This window comes from Corylus avellana, chromosome ca6, assembly GCF_901000735.1.
Source record: "Corylus avellana chromosome ca6, CavTom2PMs-1.0".
In the NCBI taxonomy this organism is placed as follows: domain Eukaryota; kingdom Viridiplantae; phylum Streptophyta; class Magnoliopsida; order Fagales; family Betulaceae; genus Corylus; species Corylus avellana.
Window position 1 is genome coordinate 11,759,242 of NC_081546.1, and position 25,924 is coordinate 11,785,165.

Here is a 25,924-nt window from a genome sequence, read left to right on the forward strand (position 1 = left end):
TGCTTGTTGATTCTCATCACACAATCAAGGATAAGCATAACTCATCTTCGGTTGGTACGAACCGTCCACGCAAATTACACTAAATTAAGGTGTAGTACAATTCGTCTTCCCTATGCATGACCTATCCCTCTTGATTATGTGTCAATTAAAACCGTTGCATAATCATCATTTTCATAATCACAGAAGACAAGAATGATTTGAGTTCAATAAAGGTAAAAAGTTTCTAAGACAAGAGAAGAATTTCACCAATATTGAGTTTTGAAATTAAGAACAATGGCATTAAAATCTTAAGAACAATATCAAATAGTAGCAATCCTCTAGATTATACAACTATCATGCATAAGAAGAAAATCTCTAAATTAAGATACAATTAAACAATTGTGCTTGGATAGGGCTACATCAATGCTCCACGAGGGATTTTGCCACTCATGACTCTACTAAGATGGCCTCCTACCATGATCTTCTTTTCTTCAACTCTTCCAACCTCCGAGAAGTTATTTTCTAAATTTTGCTCCAAGCTAGCCATGTTTCTTCAATGATTAGAGGCCTATTTATAGGGAGCAAACAAACCCTAAAAACCCTAAAAGTCCTATAAAAAATGTAGGCAATTTTCTAGTCCAAGTAGGAGACTCAAAACCCTTTCCAAGGTAGAATTGGACTTCTGCCAAATTTAGGGACCCATGTGCGCTCGAGCCCAAGGAATGGTGCGCTCGAGCTCAGATGCTGAGGCGCTTAAGCCCTTCTACTTGTGTGCTCGATCCCAGGCCTTCAAAATACTCTCAAAGTGTGTTTTAAGCCCAATTTTCAATGGAGTTTTTTGCATCTTTCATTTAAAACCTAAAAACACGAACGCAAAACAAAATTAAAAAGATAACATTGTTAAGGAATTAACATATGCGAATTAATGGGCTTGAATGTGCAACATTCAGCGTTTATCACTTCTCTTGGTGTACTATCCCAACAATGTCTTGCAAGGACAAGGTCTATCCCCATGGTTTATATGTGTAATGCAAAGAAAATTTCTTTTTTAATGGGGTTTGCTATAAACGCCAAGTAGTGTTTTGGCGCTAAAAAAATTAACAGCAAAAATGATATTTTATCTTGGCATTTAAAAAACTTATGCCTAAAAAACCTTATAACTTGGCGTTTATTCTAAATGCCAAGTAGTTATTTGGCATTAAAAAAAAATATGGCACCAAAATTTATAAAACCTGGCATTTATTCTAAAGGACAAAAATTTCCTCCAAACCAGTCTAGAAAAAATATCATTTAACTCATTTAAAATATTACCAAATATCTATAAATATTTAAAACACTGTCCTATTCTAAATGCTAGGTTAAAAAACGCCACAAAAACCAATTTTCATTGTAGTGGCAGATTCAACCTTGCACACGCTACATTGTATCATAAACTTTTAGAACAAATTAAAGTGGTTTATCATATGGAATAAGAAGAGTAGCATGTTGGCAAATCAGTCGCATATATGTTTCCAAAGTCTTATATGAGTTAGAAAAGTAATTTTATTTGTCACCCCATCACTCTCTCATTCCCCAAAAACAAAGACAATTTTTAAGTGATCAGTACAATAATCCATATATAATAATTTTTGCACATGAATTTAAACTCTTTACTGGATATTATAAGATGCACGAGAGTTTATGATGAGAGTTTGAGTAACAGAATTTACAAATCATGGAAAAGTAATATGGTATGATGAAAATACAAAAGAAAAAAAAAAAAATTACAAATCTTTCACTTTCATCTGGCTAGCTTGTTCATCATGCCGTCTAGTCAAGCAGATTTGGAAGCCATTTACCAATCGAGCCGAGGGAAAGAAGGACATTTGATCTTCCTTAAGTTGGGTCCACCTGACAACATCCAATAAATTATATATATAATGTATTACATCTTTTACCTTTTGAAATAGAGTAAAAGAAAGAATATTACTCATCCTTTTGGGTTTGAATGATTTAAAAATGGAATTAAGCGTTTGATGAAATCTCAGTTTGGTCTTTAAAAGTGTAATTTTTCACTTAAAATAGTACGTTTTTAAAAAACACAGTCTCGAACGTTACATTTTCTATAATTTGGTTTAAAATCATACTACCAAGTGCACTTTGTAACAAAATTTTAATTAGAGATTAAAGATAGATTCCCAACCTGTAAGTAGTTACAAAGTGATGGAGAAATAAAGCAATTTGGAGGCGAGCCAACTCTGCTCCTGGACAAAATCTTGCACCTCCTCCAAAGGGAGCATAGACGGGGCTACTTCTCCAGTTTCTCTTTTCCTTCATTTCAAATTTCGTTGCTAAATTAAATTGAAGGAAAATATATTCCAGCATAAATATCCAACTGTTTATTATTATTATTATTATTATTTTATTTTTTGTGCTAATTAAGGATAATTAATTTGAGAAGAAGACAAGATTAAGTAATTCCAATATATTATATATGTAGACAAACCTCATTTTGAGGGTCCATCCATCTCCAAGGGTTGAATGTTTGAGCTCCCTCGTACACGTTCTCATCCAAATGAACTGCCGAAAGAAATGGAACAACAAAGCATCCTTTGGGAATAACATAATCTGCAAATACAACATTATATTATTCATAAATTATATCAAAAAGTGAAAAAAAAAAAAAAAAAATCTAAAGAGGAAATATAACCAACCTATGACTATCAAATAAAATGTTTCATGACATATTGGTTCTTGTGTTTGAGAAAATACAGAATTTCTAGCTGGAAAGAGAAACTCAAAATCAATATATATATAGAAATAAATAAAATAAAAATGAAATTACCTTGGTAATTAACATCTTCTTTTGCCTCCCTCATTAGCCAAATTGCAATACCCCCAAGACGAAGTGTTTCATCGATAACACATTGAGTGAAGGACATGGCTTTGTAGTCCTGCCACGTAAGAAGTTCGTCTCCATTACACCGACTCCTCAGACTATCTTGTTCGTCCTGTTTAGGCAAGAAAATGTGATAAAAATGTTAGAATATTTCAATAATAGATTTGTTCTTTCTCCATATAGCAGGTATAAATAAAGTGTAACAATGACAATAAATGCAACAAAAAAGAGTCAAAACATACGAATCCTATGATATGATGTTTGTTTTGAATTTATAAGATTATTGTATTGTACCAGAAGTTGCTTCATTGCTTTGGGACAGTGAGTGAGGAAATAAACAGCAAAAAGCATTGTCTTAGCAGTTGTTTCGTTGCCGGCGAAGAGAAGATTGATAATGAAGTCCGGCACCGCATCGTCGGGTAAGCTTTCTTCTTCTTCTTCTTCTAGCAGTCTTCCAAGTACACCACTACCACCTTCTGGTGCACCTTCTTCTCTGTGCACCTCAATTATCTTCTTTATCTTGCTTATGATTTTCTCCCTTGCCTGTTCAAACCATATTAATTACAATATTCATACAAAATTCAGAAACATATATATATGATCGAGAATAGAATGGAGAAACATTTTCTTAAATTTGTATTGCTCAAAAGATTTAGGAGAAATTTCTCTTGCACCCCTTGAAGTATAAAGTGGTTTTCTTAAAACACAGTATTTCCTTTCTAATTTCACTATTTTTTTTTTTGTTAAAATGTTCAAAATACTCATAATTGACCGGCCATGGCCACGCCGTAGGTCTGGCACGGTCACTAATATTCAAAATACTCATGATTAACCCATGACCACACCGTAGGTCTGGCGCGGTCGCTAATATTTGTAAATTTTTAAATTTTAAAAATATATTTCACAAAAAGATAGAAAGTGAAGTTTTCCCAAAGACATAGAAAAGATATTTTTGTCATTTCAAAGATCTAACAGTCAATCTCTGAAATTTTTTATTTATATTGCTCGTATTGGAACTGAAAGTTCAATATATATATATATAGCAATATTATAATATTGCTTCTATAAGAACTAAGATCCTGTAACATCACTTGTATTGTATACCTCGGGCCTTGAACGCATTTTTAAAGCTTTTCTCAACGAAATGGCTGTCACTTGTTAATTTTTTACTTCAGCTTCCAGAGTCACTATTTTTATTTTATTAACTCTCTATCATTATATATTCTTAACACTTATATATCATATTTATTTTATATTTAGATTGTAATGTATTTTAAATAATAATTTTCCAAAAACATATAACATAAATAAATCATTTAAAACATGTCACGTGAACATTCCTAAGCAATCGGACAAGTATTTTCATAATTAATTACCTTCATGGCAGTGTGATAAGCAAAACCCTTCAAGTTTATTGGTATAGATAGACAGCCATCCACAAAGTCAGAGAACAATTGAGCTATCTCATTTACTTCTTCGTCGCTTCTAACTCCCAATAGCTGATTTACCATTAGATTTATAGCCACCTATATAATATAACCAATAAAATTATATTATATATATATATATATATATATATATATATATATATATATATATATATATATAATGTAACCATTAATATAATTAACGTGCATCATGCAAAAGTCACTTGCCTTTCGGCACACATCCTGCAGGAAAACAACTTGATTCTCGTGGGAATTCCTGAAAGTTTGACGCATAACCATCTGAATATCTTTCAAGAAATGGAACTTGAGCTTATCCAGACGCATCATATTGGAGGCAATTGCATGCAGTTTCCTCTGTTGCTCTCCCTGCACAGTGATCACCCCATTTTTCCCGACCAAATCTCTGAAAGATTTCGGATAGCACGACCGGAACAATTTCCCTTCGTTTTGCATTACAAATCGGTTGAAGCGCGGGTCGGCTGACACCACCGACCGTTTTCCGAACAGGCTGCATGAAAATATCTTCCCAAACCTTTTCACCTGCTCTTCAACGAAGCTGGGGGGATGAGAACTCGCGACAGCATGGTACCAGCTGATGCTGTCGCCGACAACCGGCCACCCTCTTCTTCCCGGCGGCAGCCTGTGTGTTCTCTTCTTCTCTGCAGCCGTCTTCATCTGAAATATCATTCTTGTGAGAAAAACAATGAACAATAGCATTGTAGCCATAAAAACCCATTCTCCTGAATATATTTCTCTCATTTTTTTTTTTCTTTCAGAAAAAAATGGCAGAGAGAGACAGAGAGAGGGAGAGAGGGAGAGAGGGAGAGAGAGAGAGATCAGAGAGATCAGAGAGCTCTGAAACCTCACAGCAGAAAAGCTTATCATATTTATAGTGAGTTATAATAATTTATAAATTGCTTATACAGCATTTCTGCCGGTTGAAAATACAATAAAAAAATGCAGAGAAGCTTCGTTGACATAATTTAAGTTTCACACACACACACACACACACACATATATATATATATATAGTAGAGCCATGTTGCAGGATTTCCTAATTTATAATATATTTTGTAAGCTATACTCTAGGGACTTGGTCATTGCACTATATATATATATCAAGTTCCAAATATAAAATTAATTATATCGTTCTCTACAAGATATGATCAACATATATATTATGTTCACATCTGTAAGTAACACAGTTCTTTAAGAGAATGACCTTTCTAGTACTATAGCTTATTATGCATACTAAGATTATTGTTAATCTAGCTAAAAAAAGAATATAGAAAACTTCCTCGTGGAAGAGAACGTTTACTTCAAATATAAAGAATATTATTAAGACTAATGCTACTCTTCACGCTCATGTATTACACCAACTGACGTGACTTTACATGTCACGTTACCAGTGTAAAATATGTGTGAAGAGTGACATTACTTTATTATCACATAGAGAAGTCTTTATCTTTTTGTAAGCTCAATCTTCTTGGTAAGACAAGGTGATGAGAAACTCCTTTAAAGAAAAGAATAGGGAAAGATACGTAATCAGTGACGGGGTTAGGGGGTGGCCGGTGTAGGCCATTTCCCCCAACACAAGGAAAAAAAAAAAAATTATAAGGTAATATATATATATATTTTGCCTATTGGCTCCTTCCTATACCAAACTCTGCCTCTATCCATGTACATAATGTGGTGAAAAGTAAGGGTATCAGTCGGTTAAGACCGGTTAATGGGCTTATTGGTCGGTTAACCGATAAGCTATCGTTTAACCAAATCCTAACCAATTACCGACCGATAAGAAGTGTTAACCGAAAATTATCAGTCATATCGGTAATCAGTTAATCGGTCGGTTAAATCGGTTTGGGCTTTTTATTGGGCTTTTACTGGTTGCTAATTGAGCCAAAAATTAATTGTTTTGGAGGTCCAAATATGTTTTGTTGGGCTAAAGCCTAAAATAGCTTATTAAAAATTAGTTATTTTAGAGTATATTTTTGGCTAAAATACCTTATTAAAGCTTTTTTTTTATATTGATCCACTACAATAATAAATATAAAATTCTAAAAAATTAAAAATTAAAATAGCTTATTGGTCATATCGGTCATATCGGTTTTTCGATAAAAAAATTTTAACCAACTGATTACCAACCGATAAGCTTATCGGTATAAAATTTTTAACCGATTACCGACCGATAACTATCGGTTACAGTTAATGTCGGTTCGGTTAAAGTCGGCAATCGGTTGGTAATCGGTAATCGGTTAATTTGCCCACCCCTAGTGAAAAGAGCTTGAAATACCTTGCTATGAAGGATAGCTGATGATCATTTATCCGTCATAGATCGAGCGAAATTTCAACATCTACAAAGGGAAATATATCATGATCTTGTCGAAACAGAGTGACCTAGCTCCTAAAAATGGTAATAATTTGTATCTCCCTAATGAGCTTTAGAGAGTTTTTATTTTTTATTTTTAATTCAAAAAAGGTTGAAAGGAGAGACCAATTGTGATTATTTTACCTAGGTGTGACCATGCATGAAAGCACCAACCCGCGGGGACTGCTCAGGAGGGACTTAGACAGCGAAAAGCACAGGTGCACCATCAAAACCAATCGAATCATAGCTTAATCGCCTGTCCTACCAGAGCATCAATAAAATTCAAGTGAGATAATACAAATAGGCAAGAAAATTTTCATATTCGAGAGTCGAACACATGCCCTTGCATCATCCAAACCTAGTAGGAATGCCCCTGAAACCAACGGGCCACCAACTCTAGTAGTAAGCTTTAGAAAGGTTTTATTCTTGGAAAAGTGAGATGGGTTTATTTACTATGTGCCAAAATAGTCCTTTCTGGGTGAATTTAAAGTTTATAACTGTATTTTTCAACTGTAAAAGCCTAAAATCAGGTGAGTGCTCTTCAAGTTAAAGAGATATCCTCATGACCAACATCAAGTTCACACAAGTTAATTTGACTCACTTTCTTTATGTGTTTTATTTATTTATAAGCAATATACTATTATTCGACTTGTCAACTTTATTCCTTTGAATACCAAGCACATCCACCAGTTTTGGAGCTCAAGAATGAGATGCGGCTTTGGACAATTTAATTAATCACCAATACTACTTCGAGCAACCCACCTTGACTGTTTTATCCCTTTTGGTTGGAGTAAGATTGTCGATGGATTCTTGTTCGTATGTCGAATTTGATTCGTGTTGAAACATGAATATAAGATTATTAAATAAATCAAACCTCTTAACCTTAATTCGTTAATTTCGTATTAGATTTATGTGGAATTTGCGTATCGCGTCAAAAATTATCAACCTTATATGTCGAGTGTCGAGTGAAGGATCGTGTCAAGGCATGTATATAAGATAATATAGATTAACTCTAATCGAACACATTTAATTAAACGAATGAGACATTTCAACTATAATCTGCTACTTTTATATATGTTGGGTTTATATCAAATTTACGGGGACAAAACTGTGATTGCCATATATTGAAAAGACAAGAGGTGTGTTGTACATTATGGAGCCACTAATCAGGTCAAAGATGTAAAGGCAGTTGAAGGCTAGTTTTCAGGCTCTTTCCAAGAATTAAGGCCCTGAATTTCTGCCGCAACTTTGCCAAATAAATATTAGCTATAATATAATGATTCATATCTAGATCACAACATGCCAGCCACTGCCAGCCAAGCATATTTCAATCTATTCATTTATTTACCCTTCCAGCTGTTGGTTTTTGTATCAAATTAATTATTTTATCAAAGGGGCACACTAGGAAAAAGTCAGAAAGAGTACAGGAAACACCTTCTCATTAATTCTTATAGTAATAATATATATATATAAATAAAAATAAAACACGACTAAATGTATATATGCTTGTTCACATTTCTAATTTTATTGTATGTTTTCTGAGAATCTGCAGAGTATTAAAAAAATTATTAAAACGATGACGTTTGATTACACTGCTTGGAAAAATTAAACAAACGTAAGAATCTATACATACAGATTTATATTTCTATTTTTTTTTTTTTTTTTATTTCTTCTAGATGGATTGAGACCAAATGTAATTTTTACAAGTTATGCCTTCCATGCCTTTTTTAATTTTTGGTTATTTATTTCTTTTTTTTTATTTTTTATTTATTGGGTCTGTGCAAGATTTTTTTTTTTTTTTTCTTGGGGATCTTATAATTTATATCCCAGTCCCATATAGTATATATATATACCCATTTGTCGACACATAGTTCTTGTTTTTCTGGGTGATGGGAAACAATTTGTGGGTGGAAACTAAGATGAATTGGTGAGGATATATCTTTGAGATGATATCAGCAAGATTCATCGAAAAATATTATATATGTTGCGTACATTTTCCAAGCATCCAATCAACTTGATGTACACGATCCGGAGTTGGGCCTCTACCAGAGCTGCTCACGTAGTAATTCGAAAACCTGTAAATATAGAATATACCATCTTTATGAGACGAAAATGGTATATTCTATATTGAATTCAGTCAAATAGCAATGCACCTCTATATGTAGTATGCATTGTTTACACATCTATCTTATTAATATATTATTTCTTTTTCTCCGCATCTTTCTTTTTCCAAAAGTTGAAAAATATGATCTTTAAGAAAAATACAACTCTTATAAAAAAAAATAAAAAAATAATATTTAAATGATAAAAATATAGATAATATGATGTATGGTGTCTTTTAAAACTTACTAGCTAAACTAGATAAGTGAGTTTTGATTAACCATTTTGCATAAAAATATGCATATATAAACCAATGTAAGTGTTCTTATGGCATTAAAGGAATACAAGGGGCTCTTTGAGTGATGTCCTCGTTCAGAGTGTAGAAACACGTAATTAACGTAATTTTCTCCTTACCCATTGATTGGGTTTTCATTCATATGTATAATGATTACAAGATAACTGTAAAGTTAAGTATGTGAGTCTTACTTCTATTCTAGCTTATCAACATTATCACACTACACTTATGATCACATTACAGTTGATTTTCTATTTATCTTCTTATTCTTATCTCTTGAGTTTGAGTTGCACTTGGATTGTAGTTTAACTTCATGCGTAGCTTCAATATCGTTCTACAAGTTCAACGTGGGATAATGCACGTTTAACTTGGAACAAAGTAGTTGAAATCTAGTGGAGACAATAAGCTTGGTAAGCACATACGCTAATTGATTAGAACGAGGAATGAAACAAACTTCAAGAGATTTATTTGCAACCTTATCACGTACAAAATGAAAATGAATTTCGATGTGCTTCGTTCTTGCGTGATATACCAGATTAGCAGAGAGATAAGTTGCACCAATATTGTCACACCATAACTTTGGTGGAGACTGAAGTACCATACCAAGATCACGTAGTAAATACTGAATCCATGAGAGTTTTGCCGACATGTTTGCAAGGGCTTTGTACTCAGTTTCTGTGGTTGAACGAGACACTGTACGTTGCTTATGAAAGCACCAAGAGATTAAATTAGATAAAAAAAAAAAAAAAACAATAAGCACTTGTAGAGTTACGATCATCGGGGCGTCCAACCCAATCTGCATATGAGAAAGCTTGTAACATTAGAGAGGAACTATGAGTGATTAGTAACTCATGGGACACCGTATGCTTGAGATACATAGTATATGTTTCACGGCTTAACAATGAAGTTTTGTAGGGAGATGTATGAATTGACATACACGATTAACTGGAAAAGCCAAATCAGGTCGTGTAAGTGATAAGTATTGTAATGAGCCAACCGTACTTCTGAACATAGATGGATCCTCAATTGGATCTCCCTCAAATGCCGTGAGGGTATGAGATAACAACATAGGTGATGAAATTGGTTTTGCCTCTAACATATTCGTGCTTTTGAGAAGGTCTAAAATATACCGTCGTTGAGAGAGTAATATTACAATTTGAAGTTGAAGAACTTTGACGCCTAAAAAATAGTTTAGGGAGCCAAGATCCTTGACAACGAAATCATTTCACAGATGATGTAGGAGATCATCAATGGCTAATAGAATTGAAGTCGTGATGATGATGTCGTCATCATAAATCAGTATGAACACTATAAGAAATGCAGTTTTATATATAAACAATGATGGATCAGCCTTGGATGCAACAAATCCAAGAGTCAATAGCTTACCACTTAGAGCTTGTTTGGGATTGCGGTGAAAAATAGAGCTTTTGGATATAGAGCTATTGCCTGTGAGCTTTTGGCAAAAGTGCTATTACTGAAAAGCTGTTTACATGTTTGGTAACTGAATGTCTTAAGTGTTTTTTTTATGTTACTGATGTTTGGAAACAAAACTAAAAAAATGTTTTTAATTGCAAAAATGACAATAAAGGACATGTAATGTTTTTTTTTTTTTTAGTATAGGCCGAAAAAAAAAAAAAAATCATTATGTGACACCAAATATATGTCCTTTTACGTGAAATCATCACATGTTTTTCAATAAGGGCCTAAAGGTTGGTAATGATTTTTTTTTTTTTTCATTTTTAAGTATTAAACACTTCAAAGTATTTAACACACTTTTTAACTCATTTTTCATTAAATTTATCAATCACATTTTTCCATCTTATCCTATTGAAATGTGTTCATCGTCAGTTACCAGCATGAATCTCAGTAATACATATGTCAAGATAATCTTCTAACATTTTTTAAGTCCAAACTACTTTATTTATCTGAGTATTTGCAGTAGCAGCAGCAACGTTGCTTTGACTTTTTTTACTCATGTTTGTCACACAATAAATAAGCTCATAAAATTATAAATAAAAAAATATGTTAAACACTATTAACAATTAAAAATTTGTTTAAAGTGATCAACTGATAGAATGCAAAAATTCATATTTACATGAATAATATGCATGTCCATCAAACAGAAGGGCAACAACAAAAAATAATGGAATCAAGTTTCTGCAACAGAAAAAACATTAAATAATTCACGTGAACTAATTGTTTTCCCATGCCATTGTCATTCTCCCCCTTCATAAGCTTCATATATATATAATGAGCATGTTATGGAAAGTTTTGCAAAGGAGAATAAACAAATGTCATACATTTGCACTTATGACAGTAAATTGCACTCACTCCAACGCACACCTAGCCTAGTGGGATAATTATGCAAGCTATTGGGGCAGTTTTTTTGGCAAAGAACCAATATTTTTGGCAGAGAATATTGGCAGAGAACCCATGTGGGATAATTATGCAGGAAATTAGGGCAATTTTTTTTTTTTTTTTTTTTTTTTTTTAAAAAAAAAAAATGTAGCATGCTGCAGTGGGGTGTTTCCGAGTTTTTTTTTTTTTTTTTAGGCAGAAGAACCCATGTGGGGGGTTTCCCACTACAGCAAACCACCCCCCTCCCCCCACCCACATGCCCCAATGCAGCACATTTCCCCCATGCTGCACGCTCGTCTTCACTGTCTCACGCTCAAAGCCATGCTAAAACCCTTCTATCATGTCTCACTCTCAAACCCATCTTCTATCACGCACGCCCAAAACCTTCAATCACTCTTAAACCCAGTTATCTCTCATTCTATCATTGTCTCACCCTCAAACCCTTCTTCTATGACGCACGCCCAAAACCTTTAATTACTCGCAAACCCAGTTATCTCTCCTTTATCTTCTTCCCTTCTATTCTCTATACTATTCGATCTTCGTCTATATTTTTCCTATATGTGTTTTGAAAGTATAAATGTCAAGATATGTGTTTTATTAGGAAAAAAAAAAAAAAAAAGATGAGCAAAAGCAAAATCAAACGGAGCTATAACTCACCTGCGACAGGATCAACAATTTCTACTTAAATCTCCCTCACTCTGGAGCAGCTCCAACCGCGGCAACGAGAAGGACAAATCGAAGGTTTGGGAAGAGATGCTTATATATGGGTATGGTTGTCATTATATGAAATTCGTAAGTGTATATTTGTAGGTGCATATATTTCATTAAACATAAAATTGCGGCGCACCTTTCTTCCAAAAGTCCGTTTGAGCAAAAGCCTCAATATCCAGCTTTGGCTCAAACGTGGGTTTGAGCGTTTGAAACCTCAAAAGCCCATTAAAAGAATTTTACCAAACGACTCTATCTTTTCTTAAACGGGCTTTTCAGGCCTTAGAAGCTCGTTTTGGGTCTATGGCAAACAAGCTCTTAGTTTTGAGAACCAACCACGAGGTGCCTGTTTCAATCCATATAGAGCTTTATCTAGTTTGCAGACATGAGATGTGAATGTCGGATGAACAAATCTTTGGGGTTGACTCATAAAATTTCTTCAGAGAGAACTCCATGGAAAAAGGTATTCTGAATATCTATTTGGCGCATAGACCAACTAGCCGAATAAGCAATAGAAATAACTATACATATGGTTGTAGGCTTTACAACTGGACTGAAAGTCTCCCCAAAATCAATCACAACTTGTTGATAAAATCCTTTTGCAACAAGTCGTGCCTTGTGTCTTTCAATTGAACCATCCTCTATCCTTTTCAATTTAAATTCCCACTTGCATTCCACTATATTACTTGTAGTAGATGACGATACAAGAGTCCAAGTTTTATTGTGTAACAAGGCATCAAATTCAGCTTGTGTAACACTCAAGATAATTAATTAAAAGTTAATCAAGCTTAAGTAAAGAATAGAAGTTAAACACGTGGGTCGTAGGCCAAATAGAAGATGCCACAGAAAACTGTTAAAGTCCGAATTTGGCTAAGTTTGAAAATGAGATTTTCATTTATTGATATTTTTGAGATAATTTTTACCCTTTTTTGTTGCTCATACATTAGATAGTCAACTGTGATTTTATGCGATTTTATAAAAGGGTTTACATTGATGAACTTCTATGGGCCATTTGTCAGCTACCGAAAATCATAATTTGTACTAAAACTGGATTTTTAGATTTTAATCTAATGGGAGTTTGATTTTTTAGTATTTTTATTTGAGTCCAAATGGGGGGTATTTCTTTATTTACAATGTAAACTTGAAGTAAATAGACATATAAAAGTATGAAAGACATTTGCTTAAATGTTGAAGCCTCATGGTGAAGTTGAACTGGAAAATGGTCATGGAAGCAAAGTTTCATAGTGGTGTCCGCACATGGCATTAGTGTGTCCTGATAACTTTGATAGGGGGACTTGTGTTCCCTGCGTGTCCGAACGAATTTGGGGACACGTGAGGCAGGGAATTTTGTGTGTCCGGACATTCCACTAACGTGTCCAGACATAACGTGGGTATATAAGAGATGAACACGATTTTTAGCTCATTTTCTTCCCATTTTCTCTCCTTCATCCGAAATTATCTCTTCTCTTACCTAGGTTTTACACCCAAACCTTAGGTATTGGTTTTTAGAGGTCTCCAAGTCAAATCCAACGCTGGGAATGAGTTTCTTGGCGTTAGATTGTCGTTTATATTGATTGGTTTATGGTAAGTCCATAAACCCTAAGTTTTCTTAATTTGAGTTAGATTTTTAGGGGTTTTGCTTAATATCTCAATTTTTTTTGGTATTCTTGTGTTTAGAGGACTTCTAAATATTCCTTGAGCGTTGGTTTGAAGTTTCGTGATTTGGAACTTCGAATTTCGTCAAAGATCAAGGTAAGACCCAAAACCCTAGTTTTTGACTAAGTGTTGATTTGAGTGTTTTGAAGTGTCTAACCCTCAAGATCTCTATGGGTTAGTGTTATAAACAAAAATTATGTCAAATGGAAACCCTAGCATGCTATGGGTTCCCTTGTGGTATGAGGTACTTGTGTAGTTCAATTATCTTGGTAAGGGTTGATGTGTTGAGCCTAGAATAGGGTCTAATGAGGTATCTACCATGTAAATGTTTAGGTACTCACAAGTAGGTCAAGGTTCTTCAAGAGAACCGAAGCAGATTATTGTAGGTATTTTACTTACTCGGCAACAAATACTTTGTTTTAATGTTTTAAAATGTGTTTAAGGAGAAATATAGCCATTTGACTTCGAGCCAACATTACTTGATATAAAACATGATTTTTGACACTTTGATGAATTGATGATGTTTAATTTCATGAGATGTTTTATGAGATGTTTTGATGATTGTTTGATGAACAGTTTCTTTGAGCTTTTATGGGTTTACAAGATAATATAATGATTATGTTTTTATGAGTATTTTGATGGACTGCATGGTTTATGGCATGATTCTATGATTTTATGACAAGATTTATGATAGCATTTGAGTTCAAGGATTTGTTGACATAAGCATGAACATAGCATGTACAATGATGATGATTTGTTTATATGAGTTTTACTAGGCGTATCGGTATGTATATGAGGTAGGAGATGTAACTGTGCATATGCATATCGTTATGAATGGTTGCATATGATGATTTATGATTCTTTTATATGATGATTTTTATGCTAAACATATCAGTATATATATGAGACGGGAGATGTAACCATGCATATGTATATCATTACGGATAGATGATGCATGATGACTTTCGATATGTTTTATTGCTTAGTTATGCTTATGAACTTTTGTTCACCCAAAATAGTGAATGCATGTCTATAGGTGTAACTAGGCTATATAATATATAAGAACATATGTTCTAGATGGGATTTGTTGGCTCATTTTGAAAAACTAGTAAGTTCCATATTGCTGAGCGTCTCTATGTCATGGAGACGTTGAGCTCATAAAATCCGCCTGCATCATGGGTAGTGGTGATTCCCGTGGTGCAGACGATGTTGTTGATGCAGGTGTAAGGACCATAGATGATGACCCAATGGCTATGTATCTGGGTTACTACGGTGTCTGAGGCCTAGATACATTGGGTGCATATTTTGTTGGACTAGTTAATAGTCCTCTTAGACATTAGTATTTTGTATATGGCTCATGTCACATGTGAAACTTTTGTATAGCCATTCTTTTGTATGTAAAACTTTATTCACATAGATGTATTTGTCAACTCAAATGTGTTATGTATGTCTAATGTTATTTATATTTTGCTGTAAAGATATGAACTCTAATGAATCATTGATGATGCATGTAGCTATGTGTGAAGCATTATATTGTCAATCACGTTAATGCATGAGTTCATGGCATACTACAGTACCGTCATGCCACTGTGATAATCCGCTTAGTTGTGGGTTATCAGTTTTTAAAAGAAAATTTGTAAATCATGTTTTATCAGGCGGGTCGTCACATCTTGCATGGCATGTCTCCATTCTAGAATTTTCATGTCTGATGAGTGACATGTGGGTTCTAGTAAAGCTGCATCACTAGACAATGTTAGTAGTGCATGAGGAATAGGATACCTGACAGTCCCATCCGTAAATTCCTTAATGCAATGGATTCGGTTTTGTGCCCTAGTTGTCATTGTATGAGTTCGGTTGGGGAAGGAATCAGTGTCACGCCTAGGAGAACATTGATTTGGATTTGGAATAGATGATTGAGGTGGTTGTAGAGAAATTGAATTCGAATGGTGTGGAGATAGGCTTGGAGTTGACGTGGGAGTAGGAGACATGTGGGAATTTGATGGTTGTGGAGATAAGTCTGACGCTAGAGGTGGTGTAGTTGAACTTGAATTGGATAAGGATGGTTGTGGAGATAAGTCTAACACTAGAGGTGATATAGTTGGACTTGGATTGGATAAGAATTGAGGGAGATGATTTTGTATGGAGCACGTAGGAGTGCAAGGGGATGTGGGAATATTGAGGGCAAAAGAGAATTTATTTTCATCAAAAACTATATCTCTAGAGATAAATTTTTTTTGAGAAGGATGATGAAAACACCTGTATCTCTTGTGTTAAGGACTATAACCCAAAAAGGCACACTCTTTAGAACGAATTTCAAACTTGTGTTTGTTGTAGGGTCTTAGATGAAGGTAGCAAGCACAACCAAAAACACATAGAAAATTATACTTGGGAATGGTGTGGAACAATTTTTCATAGGGAGATTTATTTTGTAAAATAGGTGTAGGCATCCTATTGATAAGATAACAAGACATTTGGCAAGCTTCAACCCAAAAAATTTCGGGGATAGACCTATCGGTAATCAAGGCTAGGGTAGTTTCAATGATGTGGCGATGCTTGCATTCTACACACCTATTTTGTTGATGGATAAGAAGGCAAGATGAAGAAATTTGTTGGCCTAACTCATCTCATAAAACTGGTTCTATAGGAAAGTGTTGCAAATTCCTTATAAACATGTCCAATGTCTTGTTCACAAGCCATCTGGGATTATACCTCAACACCCTCCCTCACATATAGGCCAATATTTTTCCTGGTCCTTGTCACAGAGTATGTAATGGGTCCCCATTCGTTTAGCCTATGGTATCAACATGATCAAATGGTCCTTAGCCTTCTTATCTCCACACTTAGGGCTGTAAACGAGCCGAGCTTGGGCGGGTAATGCTTGTTCGAGCTCGGCTTGTTCACATTATACAAAAGCTCTAGCTCATGACGAGCTTAGGAATCCTAGCTTGGCTCGGCTCACCAAGGGAAAAACCTTGTGAGAGCTCGAGCTCGTCCATTAGTCAAGTCGAGTGCCTTATCAAGCACTCGGCTAATCAGATTGTAAGAGAGAGAGAGAGAGAGAGAAAAAAAAACCCTCCTTCTCATCCGCATCATCAAGGGCTCTCCTAATGCCATAGTTTTTTTCTTTTTTTTCTTTTTTGTAGAAATGAATGAATCAGAAAAAGATGAAGAGAAAAACGAAGTAGCAAAAGCAGAAGTAAGTGGTTTCGGTTTCGGTTTCTTCAAAAAGCTGGAGCAATCTCGAACGGGTGGATTTACAAACTAGATCATGTAGAAACTCTACAGCCATAATATGAAATTGGGGAAGGGAAATCAATAGGTAGATTTCATCACTGCGTTTCTTTGGATTTTTTTGTTGAGAAATCTATGTTTTCCTTGAAATAAGGAAGAATATTACTTGCAACTTGCTAGGAACTGAGGAGCCGTCTTCAAGAGAAAGAGAATAGAAAACATCCTCTATGCGCTTATGTAAAAAAAGAAATTATTATGTCTTATCTTGACCGTTGATCACCATCATCAATTATAACGTTCGATTTAGGGCGTTGGATCATATCAACAAGAGTGATCTCATGGGTAATTCACACACCATATAATTTTTCCTTGATAAAAGTGCATTACAGTTGTATTCCATAAACACATAACAAACGACTTAGATTTAAATGGATTTGATCGCACAACCAATATCAAATCTCTCTACATTGGAAAATGTGAGCTTGAAGTATGCGTTGGAAAAAGTAATCCATATAAAGGAAATAAATCCTATACAGGTGCGTCTAGGTGAAGTTTGCTCCACGCCGCTCGATGTAGCAATCTCGAGCGTTGATTTAAACTAGCTATTGCTAAGTATTGCATGATTTAATAATGGTGGTTGAAGCAAATGAATCATCGTGCGTGCGAAACACATAATAATTTCCAGTGTAGTCAATGCTCTACAGCTATAATTAGAGCTGGCAATTTAACCCGTGACACGCGAACCCGACAAGAACAAGACACGTAAAATTCAGGTTAGGGTTGGGCTTAAACAGGTTCGGGTCGTAAACGGGTCACACGTTTATGACACGTTAGTAAACGGGTCATGTCATGTCAACCCACCGGGTTCGCGGGTTGATACGTTTGACCCGTATTTTTTTTTTCTTTTTATTAAACATCTAAACCTAAAAGCATTAAGTTTCTTGCCCTCTCTTGTGCCGCCCACTGCACACAGGAATTACAAAAGCCCCTTCCAAGCTCTCAAACCCCTCTCTCTGTCTCAAGACTCTCAACTTTCACGGCCCTCACCTCAGGCCCCTTCTGTTTATGACACGGTCTCAAACTCCACTAGACAGTCGACACCGACACCCTCACGGCCTTTGCTCTGATCGCTCTATCTCTCTCTCTCTCTTGGTCTCTCGACTCTCCCCGTCTCTATCTCTCTTTCTCACGCCCTCAGCAGTTAGCCCCCCATGGGCCTCACCAGTTCACGCTCCGTCGGTCTCTCCGTCTACTACTACCTCTAGCCTCCAGGTAGCTCCTTCTCTTTTATGGGATTTTTTTTTTTTTTTGTAAAGATTGGTTGTGATATTAATGGATTTGTTGGGTTTGTTTGCATTTGGGTAAGAGATTGTGGTTTTGTGTCTAATTTCTTGCATGCCTTGTTTGTTTTGTAGTTTAGATAAGGCACTCCTGACATTGGGCAAATGCTATTATCTGGAAGTCATGGACGTATGTCAGTAATTTCCTCTAAGTTTGATCCTTAAAGATTTAGAGAATTGGTTGTTGCATTGATTATTAAACATGATTTGCCTTTTCGATATGTTGAGTATGAAGGTGTAAGAGAATCGATGCAGTACTTGCGTAATGGTGTACAACTTATATCTAGAAACACTGTTAAGGCTGATTTGAGTAAGATGTATGCAAGTGAAAAACAAAAGCTTAAAGTTATGTTGAATTGTTGTTGCGGGAGGATTTCTTTAACATCTTATTTGTGGACTACTTTGACAACTGATGGGTATATATGTGTCACAGCCCATTTTGTTGATGCAAATTGAATCTTACAAAAAAAGGTGTTGAACTTTTCATTCATGGCCCCACCGCATACTTGAATAGCTTTGTGTGAAAAGATGCAGAATATGATACAAGAGTGGGGGTCCAAGCTTTTTTCTATCACATTGGATAATGCTTCTTCCAATGATCTTTTTGTTGGCCATTTAAAAGATCTCTTGAACATTAATAAAGCCCTTGTTTGTTTTGGTGAATTCTTTCATCTCCGTTGTTGTGCACATATTCTTAATTTGATAGTACAAGATGGTTTGGAAGAGATTGATGGTGCTCTACAAAAGGTTCATGATTGTGTTAAATATCTTAGAGGATCACAAGTGAGGAAACAAAAGTTTATTCAAGCTGTGAATCAAATGTCAATAGATAGTAAAATGGGGCTAGAAAAAGATGTGTCAACCAGATGGAATTTCACATATCTTATGCTTGTGAGTGTCATTCATTATCGACTTGCTTTTAGTTATTTAGAGATGACTGAGCCAAGCTTTAAGCATTGCCCTACTCCACCTGAGTGGGAAAAGATGGAAAATATTAGCAGTTTCTTGTGTAGCTTTTACATTGCTACCTGTGAAATTTCTAGTACAAAATATCCCACAACCAACTTCTACTGTCCTGCGGTTTCGAGTATTTCTGTATCCTTAAAGGAAGAATATGTGAGTGAAGATGAGTATAAACGATCAATGGCAACTAAAATGCTCTAAAAATTTGAGAAATATCAGTCACAATTCAGTTCAGTGTTGGCCATAGCAGTTATTTTGGATCCTCGTTACAAGCTTGATATAGTACGTTTTTGCTATACAAAAATTTATGGAATGGAAGGCTCTACTCAGGTGAAGCATGTTCGTGATAAATTATCATATCTTTTTATGGAATATAGTAGTTCTCCTACAACTTCATCTTCAAGCACCACATCTGCTCTAAAAAATTATCACAATGCAAGTGTCAAGCCTAACAGAATGATGCAGGTAAAATTATATGTTTATTTAGTGAATTATGTGGTACTATTAGTATATAATAAATATACTCTTAACCACTTAGTAAATTATATTGATATTCTTTATTTTTTTATGTAGGAATTTGAAACATTTGGTGGGTTGGATCTTACTTCACAAAAGAGTCAATTGGAATCCTATTTACAAGAACCTAGGCTTGATAGCAATGTAAAGCTTGACATTCTTGAATTTTGGAAAGTACATAAATTACGTTATCCTAAAGTAGCTGCGGTAGCTCATGATATTTTGAGTATTCCTATTTCTACTGTTACCTCAGAATCCACTTTTACAGTTGGTGGGCGTGTGATTGTCGAGGCACTAGTTTTTACTAGGGATTAGTTATATGGAGAGTAAGGTAATATTAATTATTTGCATATTTAATTCATTAATCTTGTATTTTTTTTTCTCTACACTATAATAACACTAATTACTTATTTATGTTTTGATATAGTACACATAGAGATGAAGTTGGATGAGTCAGAAGAAGTTACTCTCACAACGGAAATCGTATAGTTTTAACTTTGGTTTTAATTTTGGTTTTGTAAGCTTTGCCCTTTGATGGTTTGTAACTTTGTAAGCTTTGCACTTTGATGGTTTGGTAACTTTGGTTATTGTTTTTGAGGATTTTATTTAGGAAGTAAAGGAAAGACTGATTAAAAAAAAAAAAAAAAAAAAAACCATTTTGGTATGGCTATAAAAGGTTAAAAACTATAATATTGGTCATTCGGGTCGGGTCGGGTCGGTTTATGAATGGGTAACACAACGCGATTACGACCTGTTTATATAAACAGGTTTGTGTCATGTTACTTGTTTATAAATTGTGTCGTGTTCGGGTTGCAAAAACTTGTTGTGCTAAATACTACCTAAATTAGTAGATAATAATTGGTAAGTTTTACTCGCAAGTGCACAAAATCAAACGATAGTATAGTGCAGCAAGTACGAGATCTTTTCCACGATGATTGTTGATTTTGCTTAGAATTATTAAATATCAACTTTGTCACGAAATTGATACTATGAAAAAGGAATAAAAATAAATGAGAAGGTAGGGCTTTGATATCCACCACTAATCATGCTCAATAATATAACAATATGTCAATGTTCCAATCATATTATGAATACATAGGCCCCGTTTGGTTTGCGGAATAGACCATTGGATTGGACTAGCTAACACTAGGTATAGCTAGTCCTTTGTTTGGTAACACTTTATTCTAGGGAATAGTCTATTCCCATAAGACTACTAATCTCATACACACAAGGTTAGCTAAGCCACTAAAAAAAGAGTGGTTTCGCTAATCCTTTCATGTGGAATTAAATTAATTGTGTAAATTGCCACAAAAAACCCCACTTGTGGGATTTGATTTCGTTCTCTCTCTCTGATTCTTCTATATATATCTCTCTCTCTCTCTCTCTCTATATATATATATATATATATATATGTTTCTCTTTTCTCCGTCTCTATATTTCGTTCTCTCTCTTTTTCTATCTCTCTTTCTATTTTCTCTCTGATTCTTCTGATACAGTTTTTCTACAAGTGCAAACGGATTTTTTTTTTCTATGCTGTCTCCTTTCTCTGTACCGTTTCTCTTCTTTTATTTATTTTTTCTTTTTTTCTTTTTTTTTTTTTAATTCTATTTTTTATTTCCTTTGATTCTTTGTACCGTTTCTCTCTAATTTTCTTCTCTCCGTTTCTCTGTCTTTTTATTTATGTACATTTTTTTTTATTCTGTTTCTCCTTATCTCTTTTTTCTAAGTTTTTTTTTTCTTTGACGAAGAAACAGAATCTGCAAGGTTTTTATAAAATACAAATATATAATATGTTTTTTTTTTATACATTTCTTTTGATTCTCTGTACATTTTCCAACTATATTTTTTTGATTTCAAGATTGAGTTTGATTCTGTTTTCTCCAACTATATTTTTTTTATATAAATAATTTTGTAGCATAATTGCCAAAAAAAAAAAAAGGCCGCATACCTGACATAATTGAAAACAAAAAAGAAAAAGAAGTTGTAGTAAAGTTGTTTATGTTTAAAATAATAATAATAAAAAAAAAAGAATGAAAATCCTTAATAATATAAATTGTATTTGTATTATAAGGGTATTTTAGGAAATTTGATCACAATATGATTGTATTCACCATCATATTGCATTATACCAAATGAAGGAATAGGATTAACTAGTCTATTCTAGCGTTACAACCAAACAAAGGAATATGAATAGCTAATCTATTTCACACTCTTCTATTCCCAGTAATAGCTAATCTTTTTCCAATGGACTAGACATTCCGTGAACCAAACGAGGCCTTAAAGTTTGATAACCTAAGAGTATGGGTGTTTACTCTTTAAGCTATTGATCTCCCTAAGCAACGAATTAGGCATGAGTATCTGCTCTAATTCTTTTCTTTCTTAAAGAATTTAGTATGGGTGTATACTAAGTTGTTCTTTTAGAAAGTATAAATCTATGAAAATCGACAAACACATGGAGCCTAGGGCATGGGTGAATACTCCCAGTTTTCCATGTTGATTAATCCAAAAACCCGTGAGAAAATTCTTTTGTCACTCTATTATGTCCAGGACTTGATCATCCAAATTGACTTAAATAACTAATTCATACCACATGCATAAAATGACCAATCACACGCATATGAGAAATTCAATAAAATAAGAATTAATCAAGTTAAGTATCACAATATAATTATCACAAAGGCGCCAATACTGAAATATTAAAGAGACATAATTAGGGTTTCAATCTAGCCCTACTGAAGTAATTAGTTAAACGTAATTAAAATTAAGCTAAAAAGAAAAGAAAAAGAAAGAACCAAAAACAACTCCTTGAAGTAGCCTCCAATTCCTCTCCCCAAAGATTGTATCTCCTCAATTGTGTATTAAATTGTGAGGCTTAGAGGTCTATTTATAGGGCTTAGGAGAGTCCTAGAAGCCCTAGTAATCCTAGGAAATTCAGAGTCCAGCCTTCTAGTCCAATTAGGAAGTAATCCTAGTACAAATCGGAATAGGATTCGTCCAGATTTATGTTTTATTACGGGATGATTTTGGTATAGTAAAAGTCTGAATTAGGAAAATGATATTTCACAATGATTTGTATAATTTTGAGTTAGCTTTCCAATGCCACAAAAATAACCTCAATCAGATACTTGAGATAAAAGTTATAGTCAAAATACCGAGACATGTGCAGAATCCAAATTTGAATCCAATCCGATTTTGACTCCAATTGGAGAAATTTCGATTTAATCATTTCCTTTATTTGATTAAACTTAACCACATTATATAGGTCCTCTATTATGATTGGTTAAGCTTAACCATATCTTCTAGGTCTTCCCAATTTGCCCATTAAGCTTGGAACTTTTTCAGAAACGCTTTCCTTTCTTCAATGACCTGCAAAAACACAAAAAGAAAATAAAATTGCACAACATAACAAGTAACAAGTGTAAATTAAGGGCTAAAATATGAATATTTAGGCACTTATCAGGGGTTCAACATGTCAAGTTAAATGTGTCGGGTCGTAATCGGGTCGAACACGAACCCAACAGGCAAACACATTTTGCCAGCCCTAGCTATAATCCATATTAACCATCCAACTGCCTAAATTTATTAAGCAAACAATCTGAAAGTAATGAATTTCTGATGATTGAAATTTCAAAATTAAAGTCTCAACATTTCTCCATGGGGATGATTTACCGTTGATAATCATTAATTAAGGCAACAAATCATGGTAAATAATTAATTTTAAAAAGGCCCCAATTTAATAAGCCTTAATTAAATAAAAATGAAGAAAGGACCAGAAGACACTTGACATTTATCGGGCCCTCGGTTTTTTCTTCTCTCTAAGTCTTCTTCGGAAACTTAGAGGTGAAGGTGATATCTCTACCCATATAGGTGGGAGTTTCGATTCTTGAACTGCCGGTTTTAATCTTTTTAGCGCTGTGGGGGAAACGATGGGTAATACGGCTGAAGATTTGTCAAAATTATGGGGGAACTTTACGTTGCTGGACAAGGAGAGCGTGGAGGTCAAAGGTCAAAGTAAATGAAACAGCTATTGCACATCTAGTGTCTCGGGGACATTCCTGCATTGTGGGAAAGCTTCTAGCATATCGGACGGTGGGAAAGGAGATTATTAAGACACCCTTGATTCGAGCATGGAAGCCCTCAGGATGGGTGTCTTTCAAAACTTTGGCGACTAATATGTTCCTCATTGAGTTTGAACACACATGCGATAAATCTAGGGTAATGAAAGGGAGGCCATGGACCTTTGATGGATGGTTATTCTCCTTGGTGGACTTTGACGGGTGATAAGCGCCGAATGTTGCACATTCAAACTCCTTAATTTGCATATGTTAATTCCTTAGCGTCGTTATTTGTTTGATTTTGTTTTGTTTTTATTGTTTTCAGGTTATAAATAAAGATGCAATTAATTCCATTGATTTTGGGCTTAAAAGCACACATTGGGAAGACCTAGAAGATATGGTTAAACTTAACCAATCATGGTTAAGTTTAATCAAATAAAGGAAGGGATTAATTCGGAATTTCTCAAATTGGAGTCAAAATCGGATTGGATTCAAATTTGGATTCTGCATATGTCTCGGTATTTTGGCCATAACTTTCAGCTCAAATATCCAATTGAGGTGATTCAAGCAGCATTAGAAATTTAACTCAAATTTCTACAAATCATTTTAAAATATCATTTTCCTAATTCGGAGCGCCGCAATGCCAAAATTGCCCCGCAAGATAGGAAAGCAATTTTGGGCGAATCCTATTCCGATTTGGACTTAAGTTTTCTTTATCCTAATTGGACTTGGACTTAAATCTCCAAAATTTCTAGGATTACTAGGGCTTCTAGGACTCTCCTAAGCCCTATAAATAGGCCTCTAAGCATTGAGAAAAAAGACACCGCTTCCTAGAGCTAGAAATCAGAAATTTGTCGTTGGAGCTTAGAAGATCATGAGCGGCTAAACCCCTTCGTGGGGTGTTGATGTAACCCTATTCAAGCACAATGGTTTGATTGTATTTAATTTCTAGATTTTCAATTTATGCATGTTGATTGTATAACTATGAGAATTGCTACCTTTTGATTATGTTCTTAATTATTAAATGCAATTGTTCTTAAATTTCAAAATCAATATTTGTGAAATTCTTCTCTTGTGTTAGAAAGTATTTTACTTTTATTGATCTCAAATCATTCTTGTTTTCTGTGATTATGAGGATGATGGTTATACAATGGGTTTAATTGACATATGATCAATAGGATTTGATAGGCCATGCTAGGGAAGACGGATTGTACTACACCCTAGTTTAGTGTAATTTAGGTAGACAGTCCGTGCCAACCGAAGATGGGTTACACTTATTCATTGATTGTATGTATCCTGTTAAAGAATTTGATAATTTATACCTAGGGAAGACAGGTCGTACCGCATCTTAGTGGTTAGGTGGACGATCCGTGCCAACCGAAGATAGTTTATGCTTATTATTTAATAAGGTAGTTTCTTGTTTATTTATAACTTGCATAGAATGAATTTCTGGGATTAATTATGATTAACCATTGTTGTGTGGATAGAGGTGAAGTCAATACCCTACACACTCTCTCTCTCTCTCTCATATATTTACTTCTTTTATTTTCGTTTATTTTATGCACTTTAAATTCACACAAACAAATCATTCTCTTTTAAATTAAGTTCATTTTAATCTTTTGAATTTGGATAATAAAACCCCTACAGTCCTTGAGGTTCGACACCCCCAATATAGCCCTATCCTACGGGATTCGTTTTATTGCGAGTGGTTATTTTTATAATTGATATTTTTGGTCACAAAAATACCACAATCAACGGGCTAACTCCACCTACCCAATTGGAGTTTGATAAGGCGGCGTTCTAGGTCTGTATATACAACATTCCACTCACCTGCATGGGGAAGGAGATAGGATATCAAATTGGTGCATCAGTTGGGATGGTGGAAGAGGTCAATATGAATGAAGATGGTGTGGGCTGGGGGGAATATACCTGAGGGTGAGGATCATAGTGGATTTATCAAAACCTCTGTCAAGAGGAAGAGTTCTAAAATGAAACGACAAGTCGATCTGGGTAGCTTTTCAATACAAAA

General features: G+C 34.6%; 2 protein-coding genes across 2 annotated transcripts in view; one reads left to right on the forward strand and one right to left on the reverse strand.

Moving 5' to 3' along the window:
* LOC132185185 (abietadienol/abietadienal oxidase) overlaps positions 1–5,064 on the reverse strand; it is a 6,781-nt gene extending 1,717 nt beyond the window's left edge. The window contains exons 1-7 of the mRNA XM_059598990.1: positions 4,513–5,064; positions 4,234–4,383; positions 3,152–3,400; positions 2,804–2,969; positions 2,465–2,586; positions 2,162–2,289; positions 1,747–1,869 (exon numbers count right to left, since the gene is read on the reverse strand). Coding sequence (XP_059454973.1) covers positions 1,747–1,869; positions 2,162–2,289; positions 2,465–2,586; positions 2,804–2,969; positions 3,152–3,400; positions 4,234–4,383; positions 4,513–5,064 — 1,490 coding nt within the window. The remainder of the gene's footprint in view (positions 1–1,746; positions 1,870–2,161; positions 2,290–2,464; positions 2,587–2,803; positions 2,970–3,151; positions 3,401–4,233; positions 4,384–4,512) is intronic.
* Positions 5,065–19,198: 14,134 nt separating this feature from the next.
* On the forward strand, positions 19,199–20,155 carry LOC132185186 (zinc finger BED domain-containing protein RICESLEEPER 1-like). Its single transcript, XM_059598991.1, has 3 exons — positions 19,199–19,477; positions 19,544–19,789; positions 19,898–20,155. The coding sequence occupies exons 1-3, from the start codon at positions 19,199–19,201 to the stop codon at positions 20,153–20,155; spliced, it is 783 nt and encodes a 260-aa protein (XP_059454974.1).
* Positions 20,156–25,924: the final 5,769 nt, after the last annotated feature.

Excerpts from the sequence above, each read along its gene's own strand:
- LOC132185186 (XM_059598991.1), top strand. The coding sequence starts at position 19,199 with ATGGGGCTAGAAAAAGATGTGTCAACCAGATGGAATTTCACATATCTT. Across the intron at positions 19,478-19,543 it reads TATCCTTAAAGGAAGAATAT|TCACAATTCAGTTCAGTGTT; the intron begins GTGAGTGAAGAT and ends GAGAAATATCAG. Across the intron at positions 19,790-19,897 it reads AGCCTAACAGAATGATGCAG|GAATTTGAAACATTTGGTGG; the intron begins GTAAAATTATAT and ends TTTTTTATGTAG.